Source organism: Trypanosoma cruzi, genomic scaffold (assembly GCF_000209065.1).
Source record: "Trypanosoma cruzi strain CL Brener 1047053516941 genomic scaffold, whole genome shotgun sequence".
Lineage (NCBI taxonomy): Eukaryota > Euglenozoa > Kinetoplastea > Trypanosomatida > Trypanosomatidae > Trypanosoma > Trypanosoma cruzi.
The window spans coordinates 101,234-126,863 of NW_001849502.1; the positions used below are offsets into that span (position 1 = coordinate 101,234).

General features: G+C 49.2%; 10 protein-coding genes across 10 annotated transcripts, besides 51 other annotated features; all 10 read right to left on the reverse strand.

The window, feature by feature from the left end:
* Tc00.1047053510889.4 (hypothetical protein, conserved) lies at window positions 1–208 on the reverse strand (the record flags this gene model as incomplete). The annotated part of the gene is made up of 1 exon (XM_815800.1): window positions 1–208. A coding segment is annotated over one exon (208 nt), but the record flags the coding sequence as incomplete, so codon positions are not given.
* Window positions 1–9,289: a sequence feature (heterozygous, non-Esmeraldo-like haplotype).
* Window positions 401–420: a microsatellite.
* Window positions 553–595: a sequence feature (AT_rich).
* On the reverse strand, window positions 694–1,185 carry Tc00.1047053510889.10 (hypothetical protein, conserved; the record flags this gene model as incomplete). The annotated part of the gene is made up of 1 exon (XM_815776.1): window positions 694–1,185. The coding sequence occupies one exon, from the start codon at window positions 1,183–1,185 to the stop codon at window positions 694–696; it is 492 nt and encodes a 163-aa protein (XP_820869.1).
* Tc00.1047053510889.20 (hypothetical protein, conserved) lies at window positions 1,565–2,686 on the reverse strand (the record flags this gene model as incomplete). The annotated part of the gene is made up of 1 exon (XM_815777.1): window positions 1,565–2,686. One exon carries the CDS (start codon window positions 2,684–2,686, stop codon window positions 1,565–1,567), a length of 1,122 nt encoding a protein of 373 aa, XP_820870.1.
* On the reverse strand, window positions 3,459–5,144 carry Tc00.1047053510889.30 (kinase, putative; the record flags this gene model as incomplete). Its single annotated transcript, XM_815778.1, has 1 exon — window positions 3,459–5,144. One exon carries the CDS (start codon window positions 5,142–5,144, stop codon window positions 3,459–3,461), a length of 1,686 nt encoding a protein of 561 aa, XP_820871.1.
* Window positions 4,952–5,014: a sequence feature (A-rich).
* Window positions 6,188–6,214: a microsatellite.
* Window positions 6,429–6,475: a microsatellite.
* Window positions 6,548–7,552, reverse strand: Tc00.1047053510889.50 (cytochrome C oxidase subunit IV, putative; the record flags this gene model as incomplete). Its single annotated transcript, XM_815779.1, has 1 exon — window positions 6,548–7,552. The coding sequence occupies one exon, from the start codon at window positions 7,550–7,552 to the stop codon at window positions 6,548–6,550; it is 1,005 nt and encodes a 334-aa protein (XP_820872.1).
* Window positions 7,589–7,626: a microsatellite.
* Window positions 9,095–9,215: a microsatellite.
* Window positions 9,261–9,309: a microsatellite.
* Window positions 9,290–9,550: a sequence feature (areas merged during assembly that could not be assigned to a particular haplotype. This can correspond to areas where the two haplotypes were merged or to regions with more than two copies in the genome that were merged during assembly.).
* Window positions 9,337–9,358: a microsatellite.
* Window positions 9,444–9,487: a sequence feature (A-rich).
* Window positions 9,511–9,587: a microsatellite.
* Window positions 9,551–9,750: a sequence feature (haploid, non-Esmeraldo-like haplotype).
* Window positions 9,661–9,685: a microsatellite.
* Window positions 9,720–9,763: a microsatellite.
* Window positions 9,751–11,839: a sequence feature (heterozygous, non-Esmeraldo-like haplotype).
* Window positions 9,900–9,933: a microsatellite.
* Window positions 9,944–10,115: a sequence feature (T-rich).
* Window positions 10,222–10,290: a sequence feature (T-rich).
* Window positions 10,412–10,444: a microsatellite.
* Window positions 10,453–13,224, reverse strand: Tc00.1047053510889.80 (serine/threonine protein phosphatase, putative; the record flags this gene model as incomplete). The annotated part of the gene is made up of 1 exon (XM_815780.1): window positions 10,453–13,224. The coding sequence occupies one exon, from the start codon at window positions 13,222–13,224 to the stop codon at window positions 10,453–10,455; it is 2,772 nt and encodes a 923-aa protein (XP_820873.1).
* Window positions 11,840–12,692: a sequence feature (areas merged during assembly that could not be assigned to a particular haplotype. This can correspond to areas where the two haplotypes were merged or to regions with more than two copies in the genome that were merged during assembly.).
* Window positions 12,693–13,844: a sequence feature (heterozygous, non-Esmeraldo-like haplotype).
* Window positions 13,417–13,445: a sequence feature (AT_rich).
* Window positions 13,489–13,508: a microsatellite.
* Window positions 13,584–13,644: a repeat region.
* Window positions 13,845–14,573: a sequence feature (areas merged during assembly that could not be assigned to a particular haplotype. This can correspond to areas where the two haplotypes were merged or to regions with more than two copies in the genome that were merged during assembly.).
* Window positions 13,863–13,943: a sequence feature (A-rich).
* Window positions 13,976–14,003: a microsatellite.
* Window positions 14,574–25,630: part of a sequence feature (heterozygous, non-Esmeraldo-like haplotype) that runs on past the window's edge.
* Window positions 15,197–15,219: a microsatellite.
* Tc00.1047053510889.100 (hypothetical protein, conserved) lies at window positions 15,268–17,040 on the reverse strand (the record flags this gene model as incomplete). The annotated part of the gene is made up of 1 exon (XM_815781.1): window positions 15,268–17,040. The coding sequence occupies one exon, from the start codon at window positions 17,038–17,040 to the stop codon at window positions 15,268–15,270; it is 1,773 nt and encodes a 590-aa protein (XP_820874.1).
* Window positions 17,209–17,229: a sequence feature (AT_rich).
* Window positions 17,260–17,310: a microsatellite.
* Window positions 17,328–17,462: a sequence feature (A-rich).
* Window positions 17,707–17,804: a sequence feature (A-rich).
* Window positions 18,148–18,258: a sequence feature (T-rich).
* Window positions 18,371–18,414: a microsatellite.
* Window positions 18,609–18,630: a microsatellite.
* Window positions 18,647–18,673: a microsatellite.
* Window positions 18,762–18,808: a microsatellite.
* Tc00.1047053510889.110 (hypothetical protein, conserved) lies at window positions 18,827–20,992 on the reverse strand (the record flags this gene model as incomplete). The annotated part of the gene is made up of 1 exon (XM_815782.1): window positions 18,827–20,992. The coding sequence occupies one exon, from the start codon at window positions 20,990–20,992 to the stop codon at window positions 18,827–18,829; it is 2,166 nt and encodes a 721-aa protein (XP_820875.1).
* Window positions 19,617–19,639: a microsatellite.
* Window positions 20,285–20,316: a microsatellite.
* Window positions 20,478–20,518: a microsatellite.
* Window positions 21,201–21,229: a microsatellite.
* Window positions 21,263–21,308: a sequence feature (A-rich).
* Window positions 21,472–21,527: a microsatellite.
* Window positions 21,551–21,570: a microsatellite.
* Window positions 21,747–21,806: a sequence feature (A-rich).
* Window positions 22,036–22,103: a sequence feature (A-rich).
* Window positions 22,335–22,368: a microsatellite.
* On the reverse strand, window positions 22,394–23,875 carry Tc00.1047053510889.120 (alanine aminotransferase, putative; the record flags this gene model as incomplete). The annotated part of the gene is made up of 1 exon (XM_815783.1): window positions 22,394–23,875. The coding sequence occupies one exon, from the start codon at window positions 23,873–23,875 to the stop codon at window positions 22,394–22,396; it is 1,482 nt and encodes a 493-aa protein (XP_820876.1).
* On the reverse strand, window positions 24,469–24,846 carry Tc00.1047053510889.130 (uncharacterized protein; the record flags this gene model as incomplete). Its single annotated transcript, XM_815784.1, has 1 exon — window positions 24,469–24,846. The coding sequence occupies one exon, from the start codon at window positions 24,844–24,846 to the stop codon at window positions 24,469–24,471; it is 378 nt and encodes a 125-aa protein (XP_820877.1).
* Window positions 25,359–25,389: a microsatellite.

The following is a 25,630-nucleotide window of genomic DNA, read 5'->3' on the forward strand; positions in this document are numbered from 1 at the left end:
GATGCAGCAGCGCCGCGAGACTCGCCGCAACGTTTGCGCCCAGGCGCTCTTTACGCAAAATAATTTGACGCTCCCCAAAGCCGCGCTCCACCACCTCACGAAAGAGCTTGCGTGAGTCATTGCTGTTCTTCTCCCCCGTGTCTTTGAGCCAGGCGAGGTACAGGTCACCAAACACCTGTTCCTCCGAGACACCAACAGAGGCAAACATTTATGTCTACAAAATATAATGAGCGTATGTATGTTTGTATTTGTGTAATGCAAGTCTGATGTACGTCTTTTTTCGGGTGTTTCAGGCAGCACCAGCAGTGGAAATGACAGGCTATACAGGTACCACCACTACATTTGTCAAACACACACATACACATATAGGCACAGACATAGAGGCACGCAGAAAAAAAAGAATAATAATAATAATAATAAAGTATGTTTAAAAAAGAAGAAGAAAAGAAGAAAAAAAAGGAGGATGCATGGAGAGGGAGTGAAAGCATGTTTTCGTCACGGTGTCTCTCATATTATAAGAGACAAGCCTACAAAGAAACAAGCGCAAAAACCAAAAAAAAAAAAAAAGAAATTTAAAGATATATATATATATATACGACACGAAACAACAAAAAACAAGACCACAGCCGATAGTGAACAATTCTTTAACCCTTCTTCTCCATTCCGCCACGGGAATCACGCTACCCTCTGCGGTCATCTGTCTTCTCCTTTGTGCTTTTCGGACTCCAAGCGTTCCCGATCCTTTGGTGAGATCCCAAGCCGACGCCTTACATATCGCTCATTTGCCCCTCCCGTCATCACAATCGTCTGTGACCGCAACGGGCCAAACTGCATGTGGAAATCAGAACGCTGGGATGATGGCAGGGCGTGCTCCAAATTTCGCACCTGCTCACGCTCGGCAACACTGACATCAATGATGGGTGGCAGCGCAATTTCCGTGTCGGGGAGGTCGAGGTACGACCGCCGATCCAGTCGGAGATGTGGCGGCAAGAAGTCGTTTGCCGGGAAGGTGCCGGGCTCCAGCAGTTGTTTGTATTCACCCCACATGACGAGGTAGCTGCAGCGGCTGTACGTCGTGCCAAAGCCGGATCGACGGATAACGAGCCACACCATCGCAATGCTTGTAAAGCCGCTCCACAGAGCAAGCATCACAAACTTGCCACGATGCTTCACGTAAACCTCCATTTCCCCCCTTTTCCCCCCACGGCAAACCACACACACGCACACACACTCCACCCGCCCACCCCCGCGTCTCCTCCTCCCCTCCTGCCACACACGCACACATAGAGAAAAAGACAGATAAAGACAGAGCGAGAGAGAGGAAAAAAAAAACGCCTGGCATCATCAACACCAAAAGGAAAAATAAATAAATGAAGGGAAAACGAAAAAAAAAAGGTGCAACCTTGTTGTCGTTGTTGTTGTGAATGCGCAGACAGGAGAGGGAAGCTCGTAAAGTGAAGAAAAGCTGCACAAAAAAAAAAAAAAAGAAGGACACCGACAGCGTACTGCAGTCTCTGCCAATCCTTACATAAATACACATGTAGTCTAAAGTGTTCTTCATGACTCATGTCACCACCGTCCATAATTCCCGTAGTGTCACGCCCGTGCGGAGCCTCTCAACGGCAAGGCCAATAGAGGCATCATACTCGGGACGGCGATCCGTCCCCTTTTGTCCCACATCCGCGTAATAAGCGGCGAAGGCATCCGTTTCCACCTGCGTCACGACATTCTCACCGTCCAGTTTGCGATGCTGTGGCGAAAGCAGCGAGAATGGCCCATCACCCCCATCATCGCTGATATGTTTCATGTTGGCGTCCCCCTCCTCTCTAGGCGGGGCATCCTCCAGCGTGACGGCAATGCCAAGAACGGGGCGCGCGGACCATGCCTTCCACAGTGACACGCATTCACGAAACAACCCCCGCAGTCGGTCCAAAGGATCCACACGAAAGCCAATCAGACAGCTCCCAGCGTACGACGATGTCTCTAACAAAATCGCCGCGCCATATTTGGTCGGCCGCATACGAAGCGCCGTCAGCTGCAATATCGGAACCGAAATATTAATATGAGGTGCGTGTTGGGCAAACCAGACAATGCGCACATTCGTCGTGAAGAAAACCCCGATGATTCCCTTATCTTCACTCACATTCGTCACGCCCTCCAATCGCGTGAAGAGTTGCTCGCCAGGAAGAAGAATGACGTCCCCATCGCGCACCAACGAACTGCGCATACGCAACTCACGGTACGCACGGCTCGACTCGTATGCCCGCCAGACGGTTGGGACAATAAAAAGTTGGCAATTCGTCCGCATCAACTGCGTGAAGACAAACTCATAACGACTCGAACCAAATCTCGAGGTGATGTAAAGTACCTCCGTGGTGCCACGTAGCCGCGAATTTGCCTCCCTCACCTCGATGCCCTGGATGCCATAGTAGCCGACGCTGAGATTCTTGTGCGGATTCGCTTTGCTTTGCCACATGCATCGCAGATTTGTCACGTAAAGCACTCCCTCCTCACCGTTGTTGCCCTTCGTGTCCTCCACTGGGCTCAATTTGGACAGGAGGATCTCGCCGCGCGCCGTCTGCACCACAAGCCCCTCATCCGGGAGATTATAACGAAACTCGCGGTCAAACCAAAAAGTAAACCGCTTCGTGACGGTCGCGTGCAGATCCGCATTGGAAGAAGACATGTGAGCGTTTGTTTTGCCCTTGGCTCGACCCTTCAGTAAATTCCTCCTCTCACGGCGATACCACTCACGCCGTGCGTACCACAGCCGCCCTCGCACGCAAAGCGGAAAAAAAAAAAAAAACAATCCTCCAAGCCGCACCACCAAAACAACAACAACAAAAAAAAAAAGGATAGGGGAAACAACACGTAGATATTCACATACAGATGCACCCACAGAGGGATATTTATAGATCTATGTGTATACGTCTCATCGCCAGCTCAGGACAAGTCAAATAGAGTTTTTGGCCATACGCACATACAAAAAAAAAAAAACGAAAAAAACTTTCCCCCATTCCCCCTTTAGGGAGATCCTGCGGCGTAAAGATCCGAAAAGGGAAACTCGTAAATAAAAAAAAAAGCAAAAAGTAATAATAAATACCGTGTCGTAAAGTTTTTTGGTTTTTTTTTTGTCTTTTCTCTCGTGTTTCCTTAAATAAATTCGACGGCTTGCATTGCAGCAAGACGTGCCTCCAGACACCTCATAGTTTTACGACTGTGCCCCGTCACGGCGCGGCTGCTCCGGGCGCCGGTCGATGCCGTCAGCCCCCGCGCCAACAACCACGACCCCGTGAGGGAAACATGGCTGGGTGTTGTCTTCTCCCGACAATACGGGGCAATTGACCCTGGTGCCAAGAGGAGATGGCTGGCATTGCCAAGGGAGCGGTCTCCAGTTGGGCTCTTTTTGCTTTTTTTCCTCAATTTATTTTTGCTTTTGTTCTTTGCTCGTCCGCCTTTCATTCTCTTCTCTCCCGTGTCAGAAAAGGATGCTGCAGGAGGATAGCCGCCGTGCCGCGGTCCCCTGGCTCTGGTCGAAAGCACTGCGCCATGAATTCCCTTGCCTCCTTACTGATGTGTGTGGGAATAACTGGATGATCCTCCGGGTTGTTGGCGATGTGGTACAGCAGCGACGGCAGCTGTTGGACCCCTAAGTGTGACCACGGTGGCCGCCCGGTAAAAAGCTCCGACATGGTCGCGCCCACTGCCCACAGGTCGCTACCGCAGGAAAAGCGTCCAGCACTGATGGCTTCCGGGGCCAAATATCGTGGCGTGCCTGCGACAACCGTCTCTACAGCAGACGCCCCCTCAGCAACCAGGCGGCTGAGACCAAAATCCGTCACGCGCAGCCTGCCTGCGTGATCAATAAGCAAATTCTGTGGTTTGAGATCGCGGTGAATAATGCCATGTTCATGCAGGCACTGAAGAGCCTCCAAAATCTGACGCACGTACGACTGGACAAGGTCCTCATGCAGACCCGACGCAAATGATCGGTCAATGGCTTTCATGACATCACACAGTGAGCCCCCCGCAGCCCACTCCAAGAACAGTCGGGCGTGTTTCTTTCCAACATGACAGCCAATGACACGAATAATATTTGGGTGACTGACGCGGGAGAGCAACTCAAATTCAGAGCGCATTTCTTCCGCCCTATCGCCGTCGGTACTCTCTTCCAGCCGCACCTCCTTCACCGCAACCACCTGCCCCGTGTTCAGATTAAAACATTTGTAGACAAGACCACATCCACCACGCCCAAGCTGTGAAACCCGCTTGTATCGCTCGCCGGTCGTCGTGACAAACACCAGTGGGGAATTCAAAGACGACGTCCGTGTGTCGAAGTCCTCATCCCCCGCCTCCCCTTGATGATCAAGAGAATGCCACTCCAGACCATTCCTTCTATTGTCATCATCACAGCAACCATCATTTGCCTCTGGCAAGTGTGCAGTGGGTGATGGGATTCTTTCATCCGTGGTTAGCCTCACAGGCTCCTTCTGTGGCAGCGGGGTGTCATCCCTTCTTGCATTGTTCAAAAGACTAGAACAACGACGCGGCCTTCGCCGCAACTGCGGTTTTCCCCCTTCCCCTCGCAGCACGCGCCCACCACCCGAAATAATCGAGGACAGACACTGTTGTCGGTATTGCCATAACCGCACTGCAAGAGACAAGGCACACCCGACAGACAACACCCCTACAACCATCGGCACAACCCCCCAACGGGCGTTGGAGGATGCAGGAGAAACCGCTCGCGACAGAGGGTCGTGCAGCGACACAGTAGGGGCCGCCGAAGCAGCACCAGAGGCTCCGCGCGGCACACGACCTCGTGGAATGTTAAGATAAAACACGTCTGACATGCTTAGAGCCCTAAAAGTCTCAGAAATACACGCACACGCACACAGTTCCACCAAAAAACAAAGAGAAATAGGCAGAGGCGGCAAAGGAAAAGCGTCAAGGGAAAAAAAGGAAACAAAAAAAAAAAAGGACAAAAGGAAGAAGGCACAGAGATGACAACAAAAAAGCAGCCAAAATAACACCAAGAAAGCAGCAACCACAACAATAACAGTCACGTGGCTGCGGCCTCCTCCGCCCACTCCCCCTATTCTTACAGAAGGGGAAGGGGAAAAAAAAGAAAAAAGAAGAGACAACATCCCATACAAAACACACACCTCAGAGGGGATTCACCGCGCATGCATACACCACCACTAAAACGCACGCATGCAAAAGGCATACGCCACCAGCAGCCGGGATCTCTCGTTGCAAAGTCACGGGGTGGCAGTCTTTGAAAAAAAAACCCGCAACCGCCAGCCTCCCCCTCCCACGTGGTGAGGGAGGACGGCAGCAGGGGGCAACGAAGTAAAAGGAACGGCACTCGCTGCCTCCCCGGCGTGGTATCGATGGGAAATAAAAGTCAATAATAAAAGGAAGCAGGGCGGCTAAACAAGCCACACCAACACCCACTTGGCTCCATTGGGTCGCACATCCCTTCACGCAGCTTACTAGAAAAAAAAAGAAATAAAGAAGAGGAAGGAAAAAGTTCACACCAAACAGACCAAGTGGTAAATAGAGAAATGGCAAGGGAAAAATGTGGCGTCACTCTTCATACAAAAAAAAAAAAAAAATCCCAACAACACCAACGCAAAATGCCCCCCTACGCATTCATGCGTGATGCCTCCATTCACCATTAGGTTCACCACCAACAACGCGGTCAAAAATGCATCAAACAAAAAAAAAAAAAAAAAAGGCACCACTCTTCCACAGAATCCTCTTTTCCACTTTTAAGAGGCGCCAAATGCAGCTTTCTGATGTTTTTTCTTTCCTTCATTTTTCGCAATGGACAAGTCTTTTTTTTTTTGCGTTTTTTCTCTCCCTCGTTTCTTCCTGCGTATGTCGCTTGGTTTTCCTGAAATATCACAATGATGCTAAATGCCTTCTGCAATTTAATTTTGGTTTGTGTTTGTTTTTTGTTTGTTTGCCTTTCAGAAATCTGCTTTTCCCCCACACCCCACACACACAAAAATCTCAATATCCCGCCCGTTTCATTGATGCCGATTACGATGTCCACTACTACACTTCTTCACAAAACATATTCTATCCTTACCCCATCATTTTTCTCCTTCTTTATCTACTCCTTGTTTAGCTTGTTTTTGACTATTTTTCCACCGGTGGCAAGGGAATCCCAGACGGCGACAGCGGCGGTGATGGTGGTGGTGGTGGTGGTATTGATTGCAGCAGCGGTAGATGTGTCACGCAACCCATTGGAAAGAGACGGCAAAGAGCAGCAGCTATCGTCACATGATGTATATATCCACAGACACAAACAAACGTAAATGCACATGTATGCATGTATATATGTATATACAGAATATAAATTCATCGCCAAAACTCATTCTTTCCTACTTGCCCTGTGGCGTCATTTTCCTTTCATGCTACACCCGCCGCAGCCACCAACACTACTACTACCACCACCACAATTATCACCGATGACATGGCTTTGATTACTTATCAGGACTCGGTGGCGTCTCCATCACCGCCAGGGCCCCTTCTCAGCCTCCTAAATTTTGTTTGCCAGTTTCCGCCATTCCTTCATGTTCTTCACAAGAGCCTGATGGTCTGCGTTCTTCGTGAGTTCGGCTGCGCGGGCGTAGATGTCAAGAATGCGATCATCGCCATTGTACTCGTGCACCACACGTGACCACTCCTCCAGCTGGTTGAGATCCGTGCACGCCTTGATCGCCTCGGATGTGATGTGTCGCGACGGGTCCACGTCGTCCAGAAGTTCATTTACCACCTCCTTCAGGTCCTTCTCGTAGCCGGAGGACTTGGCCTCGTCAGCATACTCCCGCTCAACATTTTGCACAATGTTGAGCATCTCGCGCCGCGCCGACGGGTCATTCGCGGCCACGGTCTGGAAGTCGTCAAAGTACACAATGTGATACTTCTCTGGCAGCCAGGCCGTAAGGCGGGCGCCAATCTCCGCGCGGTCGGCGGGGTGCAGTTCGGTGTTGACATTCCAACGCGTCTTTTCACGTAGGGAGTTGGGGGAACCACCAGGGAGGATATCGAGACGGTTGTCCTCCGCCAGCTCGTTGGCACGGATGCACTTAACATACTTCATCTCCGCCTGCACGTGCTCCTCGTCAAAGATGCGGGCAATCATTGTGTTCTCCAGCCGCTCATCAGAACTGCTCTTCTTCTCCTTCAGCATCTGCTGGGCACGAGCAACGGTGTTCGATTGCTTCTCCAGTCGGAAGGTCACCTCGTTGCCAAATTCCTTGCGGTTCAGGTGACCATTCAAACGGTCCGCGTCAAACAAAAGGCACTCGTAACTGCTCGCAAAGTCCACATGTGGCAAGACAGACTTGGCAAACGCCGTTTCCTCCTCTGTGCGTTCCCGCTGCCGCATCCAACTCGGAGGCTCTCCAGTAAACTTGTAGTTGTGGCTGTCGAGTTCCAACGCATGGCCGTACCAGCGGTCGTGATCGTGACGTCGCTGCTGCATAAGTGGCTGTTTAGTCATGGCAGCAAAAGCCGCCGTAAGAGAGCGACGAGATAACATTTCCTTATTTGCTTAGATGCCTCTGAATGTCTGGCGTATATTTTTATTTATATATAAATATATATATATATATAACTATGCGTAGAAACAAAAGCCGGATTCGAATCCTTACAATCAGCGCACAGATAAAAATAAAATAAAAACGGAAAAATAAAGAGAAAGAGACAAAGAAATTGGTTCCCACCATCGTCACCAATCCTCAAAACGACATCCATTTGGAGGTGGGGACTGCCTTTTCCCCCATCATGAAATGTAGGACGTTGCCGCTGTCCTTCATTGGACCTCTCCTACATGAAAAAACCCGCAAAAAAAAAAAGAGGTGTTTTCGTCTTTTTGGTCAGAACCCATGCCGCGCGGTCACACCCGGACACTGATGATGATGATGCCCCACCTGTGCCGTCCCAGAAGTCATTGCTTCCGGAGGCGAAAGTCCTTTTGTGTGTGTTTATAGGCCTCCTTTTGCAGCTTCACTCGGCACGTCGTGTTGCATTGTCCAGCCCGACCACGTTTGCGGCATCGTGCTTCATTGGGCGGGGGTGCGGCATGCTCTTTCTTTGCTCTCTGAAATGCCTGGGGGAATGGGCGGTCCCATTTATGGGCATTTCGATAGCACCCTGAATGTCCTCGACCCGCACTCCAGCATCGTTATTCGCTGTCCGGAGGATCCATTTGACTGAGTGTACGCAGTCGCCCTGACAACCGGCGAGATTCCATGAACATCTCCTCCCCGCGAATGGCGCACGCCCAGGGCGCACCGTTCCCCTCACGGCTGTCTGCATGCCGGGACCTGGCGCAGCCGGCGTCGCAAAGGTGACCCAAGAGGCATCCAGGAGCCGTGGCCAGGCGTTGCATCCATCATGCATTTCAATACGCCGCCAAATGGTGCGACTGCGATTCGCGCGGAAAGAAGTTCACGGATTCCCCCACTTGGTTCCCCGTGTGCCGAGTGACAGCTCTAATCCCCCTGGCACGTCATGAATCTGCATGATCTTTCGATTGTCCCTGGAGTATGGGACACATTCCAAATTCCCGTGGCAGAATTGGTGAAGACTCGTGGAAGGGCCTTGCGGAGTGCTGATGGTCGCCAAGTCGTCGTCCAATTGTTGGCTACGAGCAAATTTTGCATCGGCGCCAATCGGATGCGCTCCGCACGGAACTGCACGTGGGCATCTGAGCTGCACGCCAATATTTTTTACCCTCCAACTGAGCCCGGGCACACTCATATGGGCCAGTGCAGCGCCAACTGCCTTCCTTCAAGTGCCGCCCACTTACTCCAAACAGCGGTGTGCTTCTTCCTCTTCAGAGAGGCTCGAATGGACTCAGGGTTCCTCGGCACGGTGATGGCAGCCACAGAGTGTCGCAACGAGGTGCAATTCATTCCTTTATCTTGGAACCGCCTTGCAACGAGTTCGCCGCCCGCTAATGGTGAGAACGCCGCCCACGTGGTGGCTCAATGGCGGCTTATTCGCTGGGCAAAGAAAAAGTGAAGAAAGTGCCGTTAAGCCCCTCCGCCCATCTCCGCTAGAAGAAACGTAGCAACAAAAACAAACACACACACACAAAAAAAAAAAAAAAGGCCAAACAAACAGCGCAAACGGAATAATAGAAACGACAGACAACAGGCACACACACACGCACACAGAGAGAGAGGGAGGCAAACGGAGATCCATGCCCCCTCATTTCCCCCCTATCAAGCACAAGAACATACAAAAATACAAAAAAAAGAAAAAAAAAAGAAGAAAAAAAAAAAAAAGAAAGACACTGTTTAAACGAACAGCGCCACCAAAAAAAAAAAAAAAAAAAAAAGGGAAAATATGACAAAGTTTAGCTTCTATCTTTTATTGTACCTGTATACCACAACGTGTAAATAAGAGTGAAAGGTGGTGAGAGTAAAAAAAAAAAAGAAGAAAAAAAAAAAATGGAAAATAAAAGAAAGGTATGCGCCAAAGTGTCTGTAAATATATATATATATATTTTTATTTATTTATTTATTTTTACACACACATACACAAGTATACATACACATATTTATATACAGACATCTTATAGGAAAATAACGATACGCTTCTTTGCGTATATGTACATGCATACATACAAATCCCCCTTTCATATATATATATATATATATATGTACAATTACAGTCAGGAAACCATACAAGAGGCAAACAAGAAGAAGAAGAAGAAGAAGAAGAAGAAGGAAAAAAAAGGAGATTTGTTGTAAATTCTCACTTACGCTCTCTTTTCTCTTATTTTCACGTAATGGTTAAATATTTCTACTTTTTTGTTGTTGTTGTTTCCCCCCCCCCCCTCCACTCACTCACCCTTTTTTTTTTATTTTTGCTGCACCCTTCTTCTTCTTCTTCTTCTTCTTCTTCCTTTTCATCGCCTCGCTTTCTTTTTTTTTTTTTCCTTTTTTGCTTTTATTAATGGCTTGTTTTTTGTTGTTGGTTTTTTTTTTTTTTTTTTGATTCCTTTGCAATTGTTTCATTTCTTTTGCACTTTTTTTTTATTACCCCGTTTCTTTTATTTTTTTTGTTTTGTTTTGTTTTCTTTTTTTTCTTTTCAATAAATCGGTTCGACCGCCGCTTGTTTTTCTTCCGACTCCTCCAGCCTTATTAGTGTTACTACGACTATGACTACACGATAGCCATTCATAAATCCTCCTCCCCTTCTTTTTTGTTTTTTTTTTTTTGTTTTTGTTGTCGTTTGTTTGTTTGTTTGTTTGTTGTTTTTTTTTTGGGGGGGGGTGCTTCCTCTTCTCTCCCACACACACACACACACATATTTTATGTGCGGCTCCCAAGTATTTTGCATCTCGGTGCCTCCGCCTCCGCCTCCGCCTCCGCCTCCTCTCTCTGCATACATACATATATATATATATATATACGTATACGTCTGTATCATTTGCACATCGAGGAGAAGCTTGAGTTCTTGAGGTAGTTTCCAAATAAATTGACGTCTGCGAGAACAACGGCGGGAGAACGTGGCATTGCCTGCACATCAAACACTGCCGTCATGAACAAAAAGTGTTCAAACATGACACCAGACGGCGGTGCCCGCTCTGCCAAAAACTCGTAGATCTTCTCCTTTTGTTGCTGCGTCAACTGCTTCCGCATCCCGCGGCCGAGCTGTGCAAGACCCAACATAAACTTCTCCTTCGGCAGTGCTCGGTCCTTGGAAGTCACCTTGAAAAGATACGGTAGCTGACTGCGGCCTTGAATGACAACGCTCTGCAGCTGCTCCATGGCCCCGAGGTCCCACCGCAGGGTGTCGGACAACGGGTACGCCGCCATCTCAGAGAGCATGTTCACAAACTTTGGTCCATCAATGTGGCCTGTGCCGCCCTCATCTAAGTAAACAAATAGTTGAAAGAGTTGTGCCTCACTCATTGTATAGTCAATAGCACGAATGACAGAGCAAAACTCATTATAGCTGACTTGTTCCTTGTTAAACGCCTTAGCAACATATTGGGAACGATGATTTGCCCGTTGCTGCTGCGTCAAATGATAACATGCACTTTGGATCCAATCATTAAGCCAAAGTGGTTGAAAAAAGTTGTGGAATTTCACCAGGAAGTGTGAGTACCAGACGCGCGTATTCTCGTCGTCAGCAACGAGGTACCCTCGCAGGAAGAACCACGGAAGGTCTAAATTTAGTACATTTCGCATCGCCTCCACCCACTCAATCTTCCACACAGATCCCTTGCGTGTGCGGTCAAGTTTTGCAAAGTAGGCCAGAAGTCGATGTCGTCGTTGGTAAATGCGCTCACGCAGGACACGAAGTACGTCATCCCTCGCCCGCCGTCGCAGGAGAAGTTTGGACTGCGAGAGTGTAGCGAAGGATGAGACCCTCCCTAATGTCGGCGTAAATGTCTCGCCAAGGTCCACAAGCGTCTGCACCTCCACATCATCTTCCGCCACCTGATATGTATGAAAGGAGGGTTCTGGATTATCCCCAACAAATACAGCAAAACTTCCAAAATTTGTCTCGGGCCCATCGTAGTTACTTGCAGAAAAAACAGTCAACAGTTTTCCATCATGGTGTTCTTCATACCCCCGTAGGCACTCCTCATGTGAGCGTATAACAAGTTCAAGTCCATTGTTTTGCAAAAACTCCTGCGTGACATCTGCGCCAAATACAACGCCCGCCCCCCGTGGACTTTCACGCCACCCTTGCAAATCCTCCACCGGATCGGACCATAACAAATCCTGAAATATTTCATCCTCCTCTGGTTGTGAGTAATCTGGCATCGGAATCTGCCGAAAACGCTGAATCCGAGAGATGTCTTCAATATTTACCCCCTTCCGGCGTGGCAGCCCTCCATGCACGACAAACACTTTTTTGCCAATGATGGTGGCCAGTGGGAGGGCGCAGAAACAACGTTGCACAAGACGAAAAACGTTCCGATCATATTTAGTGCTTACTTCTACATCAAACCCATATTCATCATTCATATAGTCACACTCGTGATTACCACGGTTCAGTGTGACGTATTTTGGACATGCCAGCATCAGCGAAAAGAGAATCAACAACACCTCTACACCATTGGCACCACGGTCCACAAAGTCTCCATTAAAAATGTAATATGTACCCTCATTCGGCATCCCACACTCCTTAAGTATATGCAGGAGGTCCGCCAGCTGCCCATGAAGATCTCCAACAACAACAACCTTTGAGCCTTGATTGATCCTTCCATTTGATACACGTGCCCCAACAGGGGGACTAAGGCGCACAACATTCGGCATCGTGTTCAGGTGACTCATGGCATCCGTGAAGACACGCCAGGCAGCGGGGTATGGAAGCAATACATGATCCGTGAGGTCGTTGATAAGTCGTTGAACGACTTCAATTGTAATAGGCTCCGCCATGCGGGTTGGGAAGTAGTGGGAAGAGATGGCAGGTGCCACAACTGGCGTTTGAAGAATGGAACGTGAACGCCGTGGTTCTAACACGTGAGAATCGCTCACCTTATCGAGTGCCTTAAATATGGCAAAACCCTCCTTCTTGAGGTTCATCTCCTTGGAGGTCAGACGGAAAATGGCCTCTTCAAGATACGACTTTGCCTTCGTCCAACGCCATAGAAGTTGCATGCGGGCCACATTGTAGCTAACAAGTGCGACTGGGGCAGCCCCCCCACTTTTGTTTTGGGCTCCCCCCTTGACATACCGTGCCAACAACACCTCCGTTGCAAAGGGACCATGCATAATAGGGACACGTGTGATAAAATTGTCCGGGCACCACTTCATGATGCGTGTGATGCACAGTTCTCCACAAGATGTGCACTTTTGAGGTTGGCATCCGTCCCGGTGTGCCTGAAGCTCGGTGGCAAGCAGATCGGCACCACACTTGTAGCACAGTGCCCGCTGCTTCTTGGCACACTCCTCAAGGTGATTATGCAGCATCCCCTGCTTCACAATCTGCCGGCACCACGAGTTCCAGCAAGTCACCTCACGCTCATCGCACATGACAGTATGCGCATTGTACTCTTTCTCAGGGATACGCTTACCACAGAAATGACATGTAGGCCAGTGCACCTGATCATTTGCGCTCCCGCCACCATGGAGGCCATTCGCCGCCAGTACACCGGTAAGACCAACGCGGCCTCCTTTACCGAGCTCTGAAGCATTGCCACCTCCTCTTTCCGAGGACTCCTTTGTATTCGTACAACCCATAAAAATAGACCCAACCTCACTCGCAAAAAGACAGACACTAAGATGTAAATCGCTCAAAAACAATGCAATTGACTACTTTTGCCGTTATTACTTCCTTTTTGTTGTTGTTGATGATGATTTTGATGTTGATGTTTTATACTTTTTTCTTTGTGTGTATATGCGTGTGTCTTTATTTCTTTTCCTTTTGGGTTCTATATATATATATATATTAATATTAATATGTACACGTGCAATACTATACACTTGGCCTGGGGTGGGGTATGGATATATATATATATATATATTTCTCTTCTTGTGTCTTTCAGTCCCCTGAAAGCCTTTTTATTTCCTCCCTCTCTTCGTGCTTGTTGTTTTTATGTTCCTTTCTTTTTTCTTTCCCCCCGCCCCCCCCTCCCCCTCCCCCTGTCTCCCTCTCTCTCTTTTGTCGGTGCACTCCTTTGATGCGCCCTACCCCACCACCGCCACCACCCACCAGCCCCACCCTGCACTCCGGGCAGGCCCACTTTTTTATGCCTCCTCCTTCTCTCTTGTCGTCCCTGCCGCCGTCTCCTTACTTCTCCCTGCGTGTGTGCGTGCGTCTGACGGCGTGTACAAAACAGCAGCAGCAACACGTTGGTGCTACACGCACACACACACACAAAAAGAAAAAAGAAAAAATAAATAAATAAATAACAGAAAAGAAGGGAAGAAAAAAAAAAAGCCTAAAGAAAAAAAAGAAATATATATATATATATATCGTCGTTACATACACAAGAAAAAAAAAAAAAAAAAAGAAAGAAGGAGCAGAGAATAAAGAAGAGTCACGCCGCACAGTATAAAAGAAAAGGCAGTCGTGCATACATATACACACACATGTATTCTACTATCCACATGCGCATATAAAAAAAAACTTTTTCGGGTCAAATCATTGCACATATACGTAAAAATGTAAAAGAACAGTCACGTGGCTGCGGCCTCCTCCGCCCACTCCCCCTATTCTTACAGAAGGGGAAGGGGGAAAAAAAAGAAAAAAGAAGAGACAACATCCCATACAAAACACACACCTCAGAGGGGATTCACCGCGCATGCATACACCACCACTAAAACGCACGCATGCAAAAGGCATACGCCACCAGCAGCCGGGAGCTCTCGTTGCAAAGTCACGGGGTGGCAGTCTTTGAAAAAAAAACCCGCAACCGCCAGCCTCCCCCTCCCACGTGGTGAGGGAGGACGGCAGCAGGGGGCAACGAAGTAAAAGCAACGGCACTCGCTGCCTCCCCGGCGTGGTATCGATGGGAAATAAAAGTCAATAATAAAAGGAAGCAGGGCGGCTAAACAAGCCACACCAACACCCACTTGGCTCCATTGGGGGTCGCACATCCCTTCGCACAATCTTACAGCTGAAAAAAAAAGAGGAGTAAAACTAATAATTACAAGATGTCTGCATATGTATATACATATATATGCACCCTGTATTTGGCGGAGTAAGATCAGCATAAAGAAGGAGAAAGGAAAGAACAAACCGGCAACAAATGACTGCATGTTGACACAAAAAGTAAAGAAGACAAAAGAAAGAAAAAAAGCCCACCTTCTTCCCCCTCCACACACATCTCCGGCACTTCCTACAGAGACACACACTTCATTGTTGTTGACCACTCCTCTCCCTTCATCGCCCTCATGCACGTAAGTATAGATGTGACGCAGGAGAATGCCATTTTTCTTTATTCCTTTTCATTGTTTGTTTGTTTTGTTTGTTCTTTTCATCTCGTCAGTCGTATTAATTTCTTTACCTCCTTTCCCCTCCCCTCCCCCGCTGAATGGAGTCACTTATTCACCTTTGTATACATATATACATACATATACAAGTGCGTACGTGTAGTTCATGCATTGTTTCCCGACATCTGCCTTAATGTAGTTGCTGCTCGCTGAAGCAGTGGTCGTGATGTCACTGCACGGAGAAGATGAGGTGGACAACTGCTGGAAGGAGAAGGCGAAAAAAAAAAAAAAAAAAAAAAAGAGGGACAAAGTGAAGGCAGGGGAGAAGTGATGGCGTCTCTCACCTGCTCAATCCACTAGGATGGTTACCTTGCGGTTCTTACGTCCTGACGATTGATCGCGTTCACTGTCTTTTTTCTCCCCACTTGCTCCGTCACCATTCTTATCGGTGGTGTTCGTGTCGTCTTTCCGCATGGCGCTGCTTGCGGGTTGGGCCTTCCCATCAAACCCGCGATTCCCCGACGAATACAACGACGATGTCTTCAAAATGCTACTCGTTGGCGGTGGCGGTGGCAACGTGACGGACACCGAGCCATCCAACGAAAGCGGAGGGCTGTGCGCGCGGCCACTGGAACTGAGGCTCATCATGTGCTGCCCTGCCGTGGTGTAGTGGAAAATAGGCATGGCCGACCCGGGGCTGCCCTCACGCGACGAGGACCTCGACCACACATTCGACGCCGGAGACGAGGTGAAACCGGCACCCCCCCGCATAGTGCGGCTCCCCCAAATTGTGGATGCGGGTTTCCTCAACGGCGACGTGGACGGTGCTGGCGGTGGCGGCGATGACAGCGGCAGACGGCAGTCCTCCAATGCGCTCAGTCGCTTTGCCGCCTGCATCCGCTCCGACATGAACGACATCCCTTCGCCCAGGAGGAAAGCGGGCGGTCTCTCGGAGTTCACACTAGGGCTGAGGGAATCCGTCACGGACGGTGACGGCATGGGAGTATCGGGGCCAAATAGTGCAGCGCGGCCCGGCCCCAGCAATTCCGTCACGTTGCCGCCGCACGGTATCCAGTGGGAGCCAACCGTATGCCCTGTTGGACGCTGCTCCCTCCGCTTCTCCATCCGGCCAAGGAGAAACTCCGGCTCCGCAAGACCGCCGCGTGCGCCAGCACCTTCAACGCCTTCATCAACACTGTCCCCACTACCGTTTCTATGGCTCTTGTGCGGGACTGCGACAGCCTTTCCACTCATGGGACGCAGCAGTACTTCGTCGTCGCTGTCGCTGACATCATCCAGGTGTGAGCGGCGCTTCCCATAACGGTGTGGCACGGAATTATGAAAATTTACCGTCGCATCGCCACCGTCACCCTCATCCTCCTCATGGGTGTGATGACGACTTCCCTCACCTTCCTTTTGTTTCTTTTCCTTCTTTTCCTGCTTCTTTTTTCGCTTCTCCCTTTTTCGCTGCTTTCGCTCACGTCGCTCGCGAAGCAGTTGCTCATGACGCTCGCGTGCCTCCGCAATGCGGCGCTCCTTTTCTACCGCCGCCGCCCGCCACTCCTCCATCTCTGCATCACTGGGGTCTATTATAGTCGTTGTCTCCGTGCCTTCCCCTGTTTCTTTCTTTTTCTCCTCTTCGTGTTGCCGCCGTTGCTTCACCTCCCGCTTCTGTAGACGGTAGGAGCATAACTCTTCCATGTACGTTGGTGCCGGCTTCTTTTTTTTCTTCTTGCTCTTCTTCTCTTCGTTATTTGCCTCCCTTTCACCTGAGGCGATGATCACGGCCGTATTGTGTGTGCCGCCCTCCCCGCTCAATCGTGAGGGAAATGCATGCGAGGGAATCTCCAGCAGCTGCCGCATCAATTGTCGTGAGGCAATCGTCCGTTCATCGCGTGGGCACTCACAATCAAATTTCTGCAGTGTTTTTGTGTAACCGCGGCGGTGCATAAACTCTCGCAGAAGTGCCTGCGCCAATGCATCCACCTGCTCACGCACAGTGAGGGATGTAATGGCGTCCATGCTCACTGCGCCAGACTTGGGCCGCCTGCTGTTGTCCGCCTGCCCTCCAGGCTGCTCATCACCGCGAGCACTTCTGTTGCTGTTGTTGTCGTCGCTCATAACACACAAATACGCACACGGATACTCCTCAGACTTACAATTACACAAAAACACAAAATGAAACAAAACCTAGCAGCAATCTCCTGCTTACTCAACTCTCTTCCAGCCCACAAGAAGAAAAAAGAAAAAAAAAACCACACACACGCAGAAATACAGTAAGCCACGGCCAAAAAAAAAAAAAAAAAAATTGAAGGAGAAAGGGGGCGTATAACGAAAATGCATGCACACACACACACACATATATATATATATATATAGCCAGACAAACACTGACGGTAATGATAACGAGAAAAGAAACGCAAAGAAAAAAAACCACATACACACACACACACAGACAAATAAAAAGGGAAAACAAAAAAAAAAAACAGGGAAAATAATCCTCACAAGAAATGCCACATTAAAAAAAGAAAAAGAAAAAAAAAGGGGGGGGGGGGGCAAGAGAGAGGGGCAGGAGAGACCCGCACCCATCACTTTAGCGGCAAGCGTCGCAAATACACGTGAATGCACCGCCACCAGATGACAGGGAAGCCAAAAAGAGAGCGGGAGCCACCGAACACACACACACACACAGGGAAGCAAGCAAGCAAGCACGAACAAATAAAGCAAATGGCATACACGCACCCATGACAATAACTTCAACCCGCCCATTGTTGCCCAGCGCCACACAGAGAGAAAGAGAGAAAAAAAAAAAAAGAAAAAAGAGGATCAAAGCCAATAAAAGCCCAGAAATCCAACAAATTCTTCAAAAGAAAAAAAAAAAAAAACATCACATGTTGAAGAGACGTCCAGTCATATTCTTCCTTGATGTGTGTGGTATGTATGCACATGTATATATGTATATTACACCCGCTTTACTTCCTTCGTTGAATGGCCTTTCAGAAAATTGCTGCTTGTATGGTGTACGCACACACTTCTCCCCTCTGTCCTTCTCGTTCTCATTGCCTCCTGCACGCACAATTCTCTATCTTTATTCTATTTCCTCTTTTTTTTCCCCCCGCTTCTTCTTGCGTGGCAACTCAAACAAACAAAAAAAAAAAAAGAGAGAGAAAATCATCGCCCAACTCCCCTTCTTTTCCCTTTCTGCATGCATGCGCATCTCTTGCCCTGTTTTCTTTTTGTTTTCTTTTTTTGTTTGTTTGTGTGTTTTTGTGTACTTCTTTTTTTTTTCTCTTTTTTTTTTTCTCTTTTTTTTTTTCTTCTCTTTTCCCTTCTTTTCTTGAAGAAGGCGAGAATTGTAACTCATTCATTCACACATGTACACGCATTGCATTTCCTTTCTTCTTTCCTTTTCTTTTCATTATTGCAATACAACATATGCGGGTTTTGTATCTTTTTTTTTTTTTTTTGTTGGTTTCTTTTTTTTTTTTTTTTTTTAATTTCCACCTCTTTCTCTCTTTCTCTCCTTCTCTCCCTCTATATATAGATAGATATATATATATTTCTCTCTTTTTATTCTACCTCTAAAACAAACGTAAAATAAAATGTATACATGCCTGTTACATGTGTGCACATGCATGTACATAAATATATAAATATAGCGGATTGCCGCCACTGCTGTCATCATCATCATATATATATATATATATATATCAAGGCAGAGGCAGCAATATATATATATATATATATATATGTACACACACGGATAGACAGACACACATGTAAGTAGGCATTTATGTATCTAAAATAAAATGTTCTTTCTCTACACCCTATCCACCACCTGCACACACACACATATATATATATAGAGACGCTATATATATATATATATCTTTCTCTCTCGTGCCGCTCATTCCCTATACACAGACCGCCATACGGTGGTGTTTAAGTAATTGAATCCACGGCGCCAGTTCAGTGCGTCAGGGTTGCGCTCAAACTGTTGCCACTTTTTCCGGCATGACTCGCGTGAGTATTTCTGCGGGCACTTGAGCGAGAACCGCACCCATTCCTCAAAGACGTGGTCCTCGTTGCTGAAGTTGTGCAGTGCGAGGCCTACACGGACCCAAATGTCATAACTCTCCGCCGAGCGTGGCGGCATCCGCCGAAGCTTTTCAATCACCATCTTGAAACGACGCCATTTGGCCCCCTCCGTGAGGTACAGCGAGACGGCGTTGCCATACGCATCAAATTCCACCGCCTGCGCCTCTTTTGGGCCCAACACATTTCTCGCACGCAGTAATTTAAATTGCCGTGTGGAGTCCTTCACAGTGTCTGCCTTCTGACTCCCTGTGATGGGCGCAAAACGGGTGCCAAAGGTGCGCTCCAGTACCTCCGCCTCACTAAGCGTATTCAGGTACGCCGACATTTCATTGAGTCGACGCTGAAGTGCCGTGTCTTGGGCTTTGAGCATCGGTACAAGTCGCTTGCCTTTTTGACGCACGACACCGCCGTTGGGTGAGGGGGCAATCTTGCTGCTGAATGCACAACGCAGCATGCCGTTCGCGCGGTAGCATTGCTCGTCCACGACGGTGCGTCCTAACGTCGTGTTCACTTCATCCGCAAGGAGCCTCACAACACGGTAATCCTGAAAGGCAATAATTTTCTTTTGCTTCTGTCCCTTCTTGGCCTTTGCCGCCTTTTTATTATTATTATTATTATTATTTCTCTTCTTCCCCCTGGGTGATCCCTTCGTCCCCGCCAAATCCGCCTCCTCATCCTCATTCTCGTGCTCGTTCGCGTCATCATCTCCCTCCTCATCGTCTGCTGTCGTCTTCTCGTCCATTGCACCCATGGAACGGGCGTGTACATGATACGACACCTTGTCGGGACTCGGAACCTCGTTCGCCAGGACCAGAAAGGACGGCTGATGAAACCCAATGCCCTCCAGCCGCACCTCCAAATAGTTCAGCATCTCCAGTAGTAATTTCTCCCCCGATGCGGGTGTCTCATTCGGCAAGTCAACATCGGCAAAAAAGTCGCAGGGGACATTCTCACGGCCACAAATACTGTGGAAATGCCGCATGTGTGGAGGAAAGGCCATAAGTCGCTCTGCCACAACGAGAGCGCAGTCGTTATGTGGAGTCTCTTCACTCCGCGGTGTTGTGGAACTCTTCGCGTTGCTTGCTAAGAACTGCGGGCCGGATTCAAAGCGGATAAATGAAAATGCCCCGGACTTCGCTTCCTGCCTCCCCATTAATATGTCCTCCGGCCGTGCAACGGCCAACAACTGATCGAGGCGGTAACTGCGCGTGATATGCTCATGAAGTCCAAGAAACGGATTTGTTAGCCCCGCAATGTTGGTGTGGTAATTGTTATTGTTATTGTTATTATTACTATTATGAGAATTAATGGTGGTGCTCAGTGTGTCCTTCCCAATGTCGACATCGTACTCGTTGTTGTGTTTGTTGTGGTTGTGGTGGTGGTTCGTGTAGCCGTTTGGAAAGGCGGCGGGAGCGTCGACGGGATCGTGTTCATTCTCCATGCCCGCCTCCTCATCATCGTCTCCCTCTCCTTCTCCTTCTTCTTCTTCTTCCTCTTCTTCCCGTGCGCCCCTCACACGCCTTTCCCTCCTTGCCGCGTCAATGGGGTCACTCGCGTTGGTGGCCTGCAAGACCTCCTCTGGGAGCGCCGAGAGCGACGACAGCGACGATGGCGGTGACAAGCCGAGGCGCCGCGGCTGGCGTTTTTGGTGCTGCGAGGGCGGCAACTGCAACCCGCCTCGCAACGGCAGCGGCATCATCCCACCGTCATTGACATCGGCCTCAAAGCTGGCAAAGTCAATATTTGGCCGCGTCCTACCCAATTCGCTCATCGTGTCGTGACGCATGTCCGCGCTGTCGTCCGTGTCCTCGTCCCCTCCGACCTCTCGAGCCTCCCCGGATGTCGCGGAGGCCAATGCCTTTTTCCCCACACGACGTCCGTTACTAAAGGCACGTAAAGAGGCAAACAAAGAAGAAGAAGACGACGACGACGAGGCAATTCTAACGCATTGCAATAGGCGTGAAAGCTGCAACATCTAAAGAGAAAAAAACAATGCACCCGTCAATGTTGTCTTGGCCTCACCTAAATATACCCGTCCCTCTCCGCCTCTCTCTGTCTCGCTGTATATATGTATTTGTGAGAGATGCTGCCAAACTGTGGGCGTATATGCGGTTGTATGCCTGGTATTCGTACAGGACAGAATAATTCCACACGCTCACGGATCGAGAAACCACAACAACAACAATAAATAAATAAATAAATAAATAAATAATGAGACAACGACGAAAAAAAGGGAACGAGCAACAAACTCAACAAAACAAATCAAAACAAATTAGAAAAAAAAAAAAAAAGTGAGTAGACGAGTCTAATAACGCCTATTCAATGATGATACGCTTGTATGTGTATGTGTATACCGGGATGGCTTTTCCCTCTAAAGTCCTACCTCTTCTACCGCCTGTACTATCCACAACAACAACAACAAACAAAATACGTGATGTGTGTTGTGTGCGGAAAATATAAATATATATATATGTGTTTGTGTGTAAATGTGTACGTATATTTATTTGTATCTCGGAGTGTGTCGCGGGGGGGTGGAGGAGGAGGAGGAGGAGGGAGAAAAGTGAAAGTGGAGGAGGGGTGGAAAGTACTCTATGTGTAATGTTGACTCTACCGCAACGGGATTGCCCGACCGACACCTACGCAACTCCACGTGGTGATCCCAAGAGATGATGTGAAAACTCACTCACGCACGCACGCACTCGCAATGCTCCTTCCCGCTAAAATAAGGCAAAAACAAAAAAGAGACAGAAACAAAAAAAAGGAAAAGAAAAAAGAAAAAAAAAAAAAAAGGAATTCCGTCATCCCACGCACACACACACATATACAAATGCAAAAAAGCTCGCTCATACATACTCGAAGAACCACTCTCTACAGCTCCCGTATGATAAAATTTCTCATGCATTTTTAATTCACCTAAATGCATATATATATATATACAGATTCTCAACAAAACGCATAAAAATGTGTAATGAGAACAATAATAATACTGCGTTCACACCTCCCTAATACGCTCTTTTCAAAAAAAAAAAAAAAAAACGCAAAGAAAAAAAAAAAGACAACTAAAGCACCTAAAAAAAAAAAAAAAACAGTTCAATACGCTCTCAAAAAACAAAAACTTGCCTAAATCATCATTCGCTCAATTACACACTCCACATCTCCACACACACACACAGTCATCACTGTCATTCGCTTCAATGCCGGATCTCTGCAGTGCGGGCAGGCAGCATGCGTGCTGCATCAGGAAATACAGACAAAACAAAGACAAACCCCCTCTCCCCTTCCTTCTTCCCTTCCCCATATATACATGCATGCACAAATATATATATATGTATGTATGTATGTATGTATGTACTTAATTACACAGGCACTCTCCACGTTACCCGTACTTTGCCCAAATGCCCTCCTGGAATGTGCGCATCGCCTTCACCATCCGTTCCATCTGCTGCTCCGGCGGCAGGATCGTCGTGCGGAAGTGCAGCGTGTTGGGCCGCTGACCAAACCCAGAGCCGGGCACAACAACAACCCCGCTGCTCTCCAGAAGCTCCAACGCCCATCGCGTGTCGGGCCCAAGCTTTCGCCCCTCCTTCGCGTTCAGCTCCGCATTGTGCTGAAAGTACTTCTCCGGCAGCTCAATCGTCGGAAACGCGTACATCGCCCCTTCCACCGGCTGGCAAGAAAAACCGCGAATCGTGCCCAGCTCCTTCGCAAGCAGCAGGGCGCGCTTCTTTAGACTCGCAAAGATCCCATTGTACTCCGCCCAGTATGACTCATAGCTCGCGTCACCGGGCCGCGGTGGCGAGCACATCAGTGCCGTCATCAACTGCCCATTCACGCTGCTGCACGGAACCATGGAGCACATCTTTACCACCTGCTCCCGCACCGGCGCGGGGAAGTTTGTGAGGCAGAAGTACCCGCCGCGGCGCCCGCACTCACCAATGATGCCCTTCGACGTCGAGTGCAGCGAGGCCAGCACCGTGTCCGTGTTGTACGGCGCCGGCAGCCCAAGCACCACTTCCCGGAAGCTCAAGAAACGCTTTCCCGCCGCGTACACGTTCTCCTGGTACACCTCGTCCGCCATCAGCACAATGCCGCGGTCGCAGCAGAATTTCGCCACAGCCTCCATCACGTCGCGATCCAGCACGCCGCCAGTCGGGTTCCCAGGGTTGATCACAACGAGCACGCGCGGGGTCGCATTATTCTTCGCCACGCACTCGTCGTACACCGACGCCAGCTCCTCCACATTCAGTGCCCAGTTATCCTTCTCACACAGGTAGTACATCGCGGGCGTGCCGCCAAGAAGCGTAAGCTGCGCCGTGTACAGCGGGTACTGCGGAATGGGAACCATCACCGCATCACTCGCGTCACCCACGAGAACCTGCAGCAAAAGACGCACGCCCGAGCTCGCGCCGTCCGTCAGAAAAATAGAGGATGCGTCCACCAGCGGCTTTATCTCGTGGTCGCGTTCATTGATTTGCCGCGCCACGATGTCACGGACAAAGGCGTAGCCCGCAGAGTCCGTGTAGGCGCCCGTGCGATCGCCGATGTGGCGAAGATACTCCCTCGCACGCGCCACCGCATCCGCCGGGAACTGCGACGTAACCTTCTCGTTCTCCAGCAGGAACGGCGCGTCAATCAGCGACATCACCTGCCGGAAGAACGTCAGCGGCTTCTGTTCCAGTGCCTGCGGGTTCCCAATGTTGCAGTACACAATGCTGGAGAAGGGGTACTTGGCCTTCCCCTCCGGTGTCGCCAGGGCCGCCCTGATCTCGTCCGCACGCATGGGGAGCATCCCACGCACCGCATACTCTGCCGCCACCACACGGGGGTTGATGCGAATTTCCTTTCGTGACCCAGACATGATAAAACACAAATGCCTGCTCGCCTCAATTTGTGCCTGCCGTTTCTCTCTTCTCCAATTCCCTCTCCTTCTCACTCCAATGGATAGATGTATCAAGCAAATGTTTTGCCTTGTTAGGTGTTGTCTGAGCGTCTTTTTATTTCCGTTTCGGTGTGGTGGTGAATGTGGGGACCCGCACCATCGTTGAGAACAGTAATGAAAACAAAAGAGGACGGGAAGAAGAAAAAGAGGGAGTGGGGGAGACTGCGGCAAGACACAAGCCACAAGCCACAGACAAGTGCGCAGAGGGAGAAGGCAGCATTGAAACAAACACAAAAAAAGCGGCCTTCAAAGACATTCATATATTTTTCTTTGTGTGTGTGTTTGTCTTAAGAGATGATCAAAGCCCCGTGTGGGTGCTGCCGGTATCGTCCCATCATCGTCACCACCCCGTTGACCGCCGCGTAAATCGGCGATGATTGTGGCACGCCCAGCAATGCAAAAAGAGACACAAGCAACGACGGCGGCGTGGCTGAAAAAAGAAGAAATAAAAATAACAACAGGCACTTCGCGCCTCCTCCAAATGAATGGGGAGCAGGGCGGCAAGGCACCCGTCACGCCACCACACAACACAACCAGTGAGGCCGCAACGTCCGCCAGCATCCAAAAAAAAAAAAAAAAAAGCTGCCCAGGAAAGCGGCAATGAACAAAAATGATACGGAGATCTCCCACAACCCAAAAAAAAAAAATCGGACGGGCGGCAAACCTCCCCGTGATCGCCGACGAGCCCTCATCCATGCCGGCCACTCAGACCGCGTCGAACAGGCGCGGACAGCCAAAGAAGGTCGATGTCCTCCCCGATGGAGTAAATAAAACACCGCTGCGCCACCCCACGGCCTTACCCGCCAGCGCGCCAACGTGCACACATGCATACGCACAGTCAGGTGATGCACAAAAAATCCCCTCCGCTGAGCGGCTCGCACTCGTACCATAGAGGGCGCAACAGCCACAAAAGCCCCTGGCAACAGCAGGTGCACAGGTATGCCTTCCCATCAAAAACACATAAGAAGAAAGCTTCAAACCAAATCCAAAGAGGAACCATGACGCCACCTCCGCAGCATAATATTGGGGAATTCAGGGCGTGGCCATCACTCAGGTGCGCTTCCCATACACAAGTCGACCCGTATTCAGAAGAAGAGAGCACATCGTAAGCGACAAGACGCCCACATCCATTGCACCAAGGTGACTAGACGCACACATGAGGAAAATACAAATGTGTGGAAGCATGTCTGCAACGCTCTGGGTAGGTGGTCTACATTACTGTTGTTTTTGCTATCGCGATTGCTGTCGCTGATAATGATTTTTAATCGCCGCCCCTCACATACACGCATAAACCTTTGCTACACTTGGGAACTCGATTTGCCTCCGCACGTGGTTACGCCCACGCCGCAATGGCAACAATAAAAGTGGAAAGACATGTGTCGAGCAGCCCAAGGGGGCGGTTTGTGTGTATGCGTGTGTGTGTGTGTGTGTGTTTCCGCGTCCATCAGTGAATACAAAAGTCACATGCAAGGACCACCAAATTACACGCCCGTGATCACGGGCCGCCAGGCAACTCCCACACACAACATCACGCACAGCTCGTTTTTTTTTCCCAAATTATTCACGTTTACGCTTAAAGCACACTTAAATATGCGCACGTACGCACCGAATTATTTTTTCGTTTGTTTTTTTTTAGTTTCTTTGGCCCTCCAAACCCATCCCCTCATCCCCGCA